Raw genomic sequence first — 5,328 nt, 5'->3', positions numbered from 1 at the left:
ATATATCACTTTTTACTTTCTTGATTATTGAATCCCACATCTCATGGACCAAATGAAGAGTAGGTGCATCTGCATTTGTACTTCTTAAAACATCATAACTAGGATTTGTGAAAGCAAGAATATAATCAATTTTTTGCCACCAATTTTTATTCAAAATCTTTTCTGTAACAAACTCAGCTTTGTCAATATTATCTTCCTTGTATAAAGACCACTTCTCACTTATAGGTTATAACCATCTCTTTGAGGTATTGCTTTAACAACCTAAATCTTTTGAGCATCACAATAGTAGAAGTAAATCGAATAGGAGCAACATTAAGCAACTTCAATGTATTAAATTCATTGAAAATAGATAACCTCATATGATGATTAACAATGAAATTTTTTATAAAAGAAGCATCTTCAGCAATTTGAGTAATCCATGAGCATTCTTGATAAACAAAATTATTCTTCTCTGTATTCTTAGTTGCACAAATGTCCTTTAAAGCAAGGTTGAGAGTATGAACAACACAAAGAGTCTAATAAACAGATGAAAATTTAGCTTCAATCAATAACCCAGCCGCTTTACAAACTGGCACATTATCAGTCACAATCTGCACTACATTTGAGAGACCGACTTCTCTTATCACATTCTTATTTGCTTTGCAACATAATCCTTGTCTTTGATCTCATCTGAACAATCTACAGCTTTAAAAAACATAAGCCCACTTTCAGTTACAGCAATAAAATTAAGAAGAGGCCTCTTTTGGGGATTACTTCAACCATCACTTACAATCCTCACTCCCTTTTCACTCCATCAACTCTTAGTAGGTTCTAACATTCTCTCCACATGTTGCTTCTCTTTCTCAAGAAAAGTTATCCTCAATTTATTATATTAAGGAGGAATATAACCATCAATATAATTATTAGCAGCATAAGAAAAATTTTTGACAAAATACGATTTTTTTGCTAGATAAAAAGATAATCCAGATGAAAAAAATATTCTAGCAATATGTAAATCTAGAGTCTCTCTTGCATTCACATTAAAAGCTTTCTCTAAAGGTCTAGTAGCTCTTCTTTTTTCTTGAATCAAGTTCACTTGCATTAGATAAGGGTGGAAGAGGAATTGACTTAGCCTTTTTACTTTCATGCAACAATGTACTTTCACGTCAAGTTTCTTAAGTTCTTCAAGCTTTGTTGATGTAACTTTTGCACAAAATCTAATTCCTTTTCCTGAGGTGACGAACATCCACGGCGGTGACAACCGGAAGTGGCGGCGATGACTGGAGGTGGCAATAGATTGGCGGTGAAGAGAGGGTGAGTCGGTGTGGAGCCACTGAGCAAGAGACGGGTTTGGGAGTGGGGTTGGAAAATTAGGTTTTTAACTTTTGTCAAAGTGAAACGGTAAAACTAAGGAGAACTTTTCAAAATGCTATTGGGCCGTACCCGTCCATGTCTGGACCGTGTCTGTCCATGTCTAGGCCGTGTCTGAACCGTGTCTGACTAAATTTTTTGTTTTTTTGAATAGGACACGTTTGGACACGGCAATTAAACAAAATATTCGTATTTCATAAACAAAAAGTATTACATGTATACTAAAAAATTAATTATTAAATTACTTATTATATATTTATAGAAATATATAAATAATTTTATATTGTGATTAATTTTTATTTTATAGGTAGCATCATTGTAAAATGAAGTCCTAACATGTAACCAAAGGAGAACTTGGAACAAAGCTTTAAGTATAAAATGAAGGTTTGTTAATTATTTATGCCTCACGAGACAGGGACTGAAGAGAGAGGAGTCTGGTTCCTCAAAGACTTTACCCAGTCCATACGCGTCTTCTTCTCCACCAAACCCTCAAACCTCTGCAAAGTTTGTTACTTTTTCTTTCTCACTTTCTCCAATGGCTGACAATTTGATGGACAAAGTGAACGCCCTCGGCGAGCGTCTCAAGATGAGCGAGGTAGGTCGCAAGATGAGCGAGGGAATGAGCTCCATGAGCTTCAAGGTCAAGGAGTTCTTCAATGGTCCCAACCAGGTCGACAAGCTCGTCGAAGACGCCACCTCCGAATCCCTCGACGAGCCCGATTGGGCCATGAACCTTGACCTCTGCGACCTCATCAACACCGATAAGGTCAACAGCATCGACCTCATCAGGGGAATTAAGAAGAGGATCCAGCTCAAGAGTCCTAGGGTTCAGTACTTGTCCCTCGTCTTGCTTGAAACCATCGTCAAGAATTGCGAGAAGGCTTTCTCTGAAGTCGCTGCTGAGAGGGTTCTTGATGATATGGTTAGGTTAATTGACGATCCTCAAACCGTTGTTAATAACCGCAACAAGGCTTTGATCATGATTGAGGCTTGGGGCGAATCCACCAGCGAGCTTCGCTATCTCCCTGTTTATGAAGAAACTTACAAGGTACTACTACCTTTTTTTTTCCAATTTTATCTGCTTCATTATTAAATTTAAGTCAAGGGACAATTTCTGATAATCGTTGATGCCTAGAAACTAGAAACTCAAAATCCTTAGGCTAAATTGATTGGGTTAGTTACTAGCTCTAGCTGTTGAATTTGCTAGTGTGGGTTATTGTTAGTGTTATTGTTGATTGCTTGTTTCCATTTTGTGGTTCAGAGTCTGAAATCAAGGGGTATTCGGTTCCCTGGCCGTGACAACGAGAGCTTGGCGCCTATTTTCACTCCTCCGCGTTCGGTGTCCGAGGCTGAACTTGATCTTCCACGCCGGACTCAGCATGAAGATATTCCTGTGCAGAGTTTTACTCCTGAACAAACTAAGGAAGCTTTTGATGTTGCTAGAAACAGCATTGAGCTTCTTTCTACTGTGTTGTCTTCTTCTCCACAACAAGATGTCTTGCAGGTAGATTTTATATGTTTAGTTTGGTGTAATATTTGTTGCATGACATTTTCTGTTTGTTCACCGGATACCAGATGACCTTAGTGGTGTTATGATGTTAACAGAGGTCACATGAATTATTATGATGTTAAAATCTCTGTATAAGCTATTAAGTTTTATGATGTGTATTCGACTTATATGTGCTACTAGTTAATTACCCTTACAAAATAGTAGACACAGATGCTCTAGTCAGATTATTTAGTTATAGACATCTGTCAGTTTTTGCAATGTCAAAGTTTACCACTTTACCCTGCCCGGTCCATGATTTGTCGAAAGATGTAGGATCATCCTTAATGAACCACGGTAGTGATGATTTTTATATTTTCATCTCGAGACAAAGGAGGAGATGAATTTCTTAATGTTTTTGGTTTGTACTAATGTTTCCCTGCTGAAGAAAAATGAGCAGCCGGTACTTGCTTGGTGTAGTGATTATAGAAGTTTTATCATAATCATAATTCTTAACAATGAATCTGTGTGTGGTTTATGTAATGTGAATTTCACCCTGACCATGATTTTATCTGGGTTTAACTTATGGTTTCATTAACATTTGATGGGTATTAATATGAAATTACTCTCCATTTTCTCAACTGGACAGCGCCCAAGCAAAACCTTCTTCTGTTATAACATATACTGCTTAATAGCAAACAGAGACCAATTCCAATTTGCTGTGTTGCTCAATGCAAATGTGATCATGGCGAGTTATAAAGGGAGGGTGAATAGAAAATTGAGGGGTTTTCTTGGTTTTGCTTTTGTTTTGGAGCCTGTTAGGGAGAGGCATATTGTATCAGCCATCAGTGGATTACAGAAATACAAGTCTGATGTTTTCTTTTATGTGTAGGATGAGTTGACCACGACACTTGTACAGCAATGCCGCCGCTCTCAAACTACTGTTCAGCGAATTGTTGAAACTGCTGGGGATGATGAAGCGCTGCTCTTTGAGGCCTTGAATGTTAATGATGAGATTCAGAAGGTACTCTCCAAGTACGAAGATCTAAGGAAGCCCACAGTCATTCCAGTTCCACCCGAACCAGCTATGATCCCTGTTGCTGTGGAGCCAGAAGAGTCACCTCGTCATGCTAAAGAAGATGCATTGATTAGAAAGCCAGCTGGATCAAGAGCCGCTGGCCATGGAGGGAGCAACGAGGACATGATGGATGATCTTGATGAGATGATTTTTGGTAAAAAAGGTGGGGATTCATCAGGTGGGGGACATGATACAAAGAAGCAGCAATCATCCAAAGATGATCTCATCTCCTTTTGATGTGCATTGCCAAGCGACCCTCTGAACATATGACACTGCCTTTTTATTCATTTTTTTTTTTCTTTTTTTTTTTTTTAATTTTATTTTCTTTCTTTCTTTCCTTTTTTTTTGTCTTTAACTAGATGTTGGTTGTGAACTTGGTTGAGAATTTCAGATTGCTGGTTCCGTTATTGTTTCTTCTTTTGCACACACAGTTACAGTGCAACCTATGTCTGAATTATGGTATATAAGTTGTTGGCATGGTTGGTATAGATGGATGGGTATAAATTCTAATGTAACTTCGATGGTGTTTCCATTCATATTGTCTGTTTTTGGCTTTATCTATACTGTTTTGGTCTTTTGGATGAATCAATGAATGCACTTGTCATTGTACTTTCGTGTTGCATGCATGGAAGGTTGTACCTAGGATTCAACTCTGTCTTGTTGCTTCTTTTCACTCTTTGTTTTCTTACGTTTGTTTCTTGTTTGTGTCACTGCCATAGTCCACGGTTCTTTTGTGGTTGAATCACAACTAGTGCTATTAGGTGAGTTTTAGCCTTAGCCTCGCCTGAAGCAGGCTCACCATTAGCCTGTACTTTCTGACACAAGTTAATGCAGATGTGGCAGGATTTTTGGGTAATACTGTAATGCGATTTTGATCAACCGTAAATTGTGATATATTGCATAGCATCTTAAAAAAATTGAAATTGTAAAGATGACCCCCTGTTTTTGGCAAATGGGCTGGCGGATAAAATTTCATTTAATGGGTTCATGAAGTTTCACCCATTACACACAACCTTTCAAGATGCATTATGCATTGGTTTCGTGGTCCATGGACCATGGGATGCAACATTCAAAAGAATGAACGAATGAATGAATGATGATACCGTCAATGTCCCTCGAAACTTTTTCTTCCGTGTCTCTATAGTTGTATGTTGTAACTAGTAGTGCTAATGTATTAACTACAAAATAAAAAATTTTAAAAAATCTCTTGGTTTAACGAATGATTAATAATATATATATGATAGATACAGATGATTAGTATAAGTATATTAATTATATTATATGAATGTTAAAAATCAGTTACTAAATCAATTATTTATATAAAATATATCGAAATACGAAATAATACTAAAAATATATAAAATAACACATGATAATTAATTTTAATAACTGATTATATATATATATAAGATCA

General features: G+C 36.8%; 1 protein-coding gene across 1 annotated transcript; it reads left to right on the top strand.

Moving 5' to 3' along the window:
• The first annotated feature begins 1,741 nt into the window (after positions 1–1,741).
• Positions 1,742–4,450, top strand: LOC107488470 (TOM1-like protein 1). Its single transcript, XM_016109220.3, has 3 exons — positions 1,742–2,398; positions 2,612–2,854; positions 3,729–4,450. Exons 1-3 carry the CDS (start codon positions 1,886–1,888, stop codon positions 4,149–4,151), a joined length of 1,179 nt encoding a protein of 392 aa, XP_015964706.1. The 5' UTR covers positions 1,742–1,885; the 3' UTR covers positions 4,152–4,450.
• The last annotated feature ends 878 nt before the right edge of the window (positions 4,451–5,328 follow it).

This window comes from Arachis duranensis, chromosome 5 (assembly GCF_000817695.3).
Source record: "Arachis duranensis cultivar V14167 chromosome 5, aradu.V14167.gnm2.J7QH, whole genome shotgun sequence".
Lineage (NCBI taxonomy): Eukaryota > Viridiplantae > Streptophyta > Magnoliopsida > Fabales > Fabaceae > Arachis > Arachis duranensis.
Note: the sequence above shows the minus strand (reverse complement) of the source record. Positions and strands in the feature narration are given on the sequence as shown.

Bases quoted from the DNA above. Each gene is read 5' to 3' on its own strand.
- LOC107488470 (XM_016109220.3), top strand. From the start codon at position 1,886: ATGGCTGACAATTTGATGGACAAAGTGAACGCCCTCGGCGAGCGTCTC. The intron at 2,399-2,611 runs GTACTACTACCT...TTTGTGGTTCAG, and splicing joins TTTATGAAGAAACTTACAAG to AGTCTGAAATCAAGGGGTAT. The intron at 2,855-3,728 runs GTAGATTTTATA...TTTTATGTGTAG, and splicing joins CACAACAAGATGTCTTGCAG to GATGAGTTGACCACGACACT.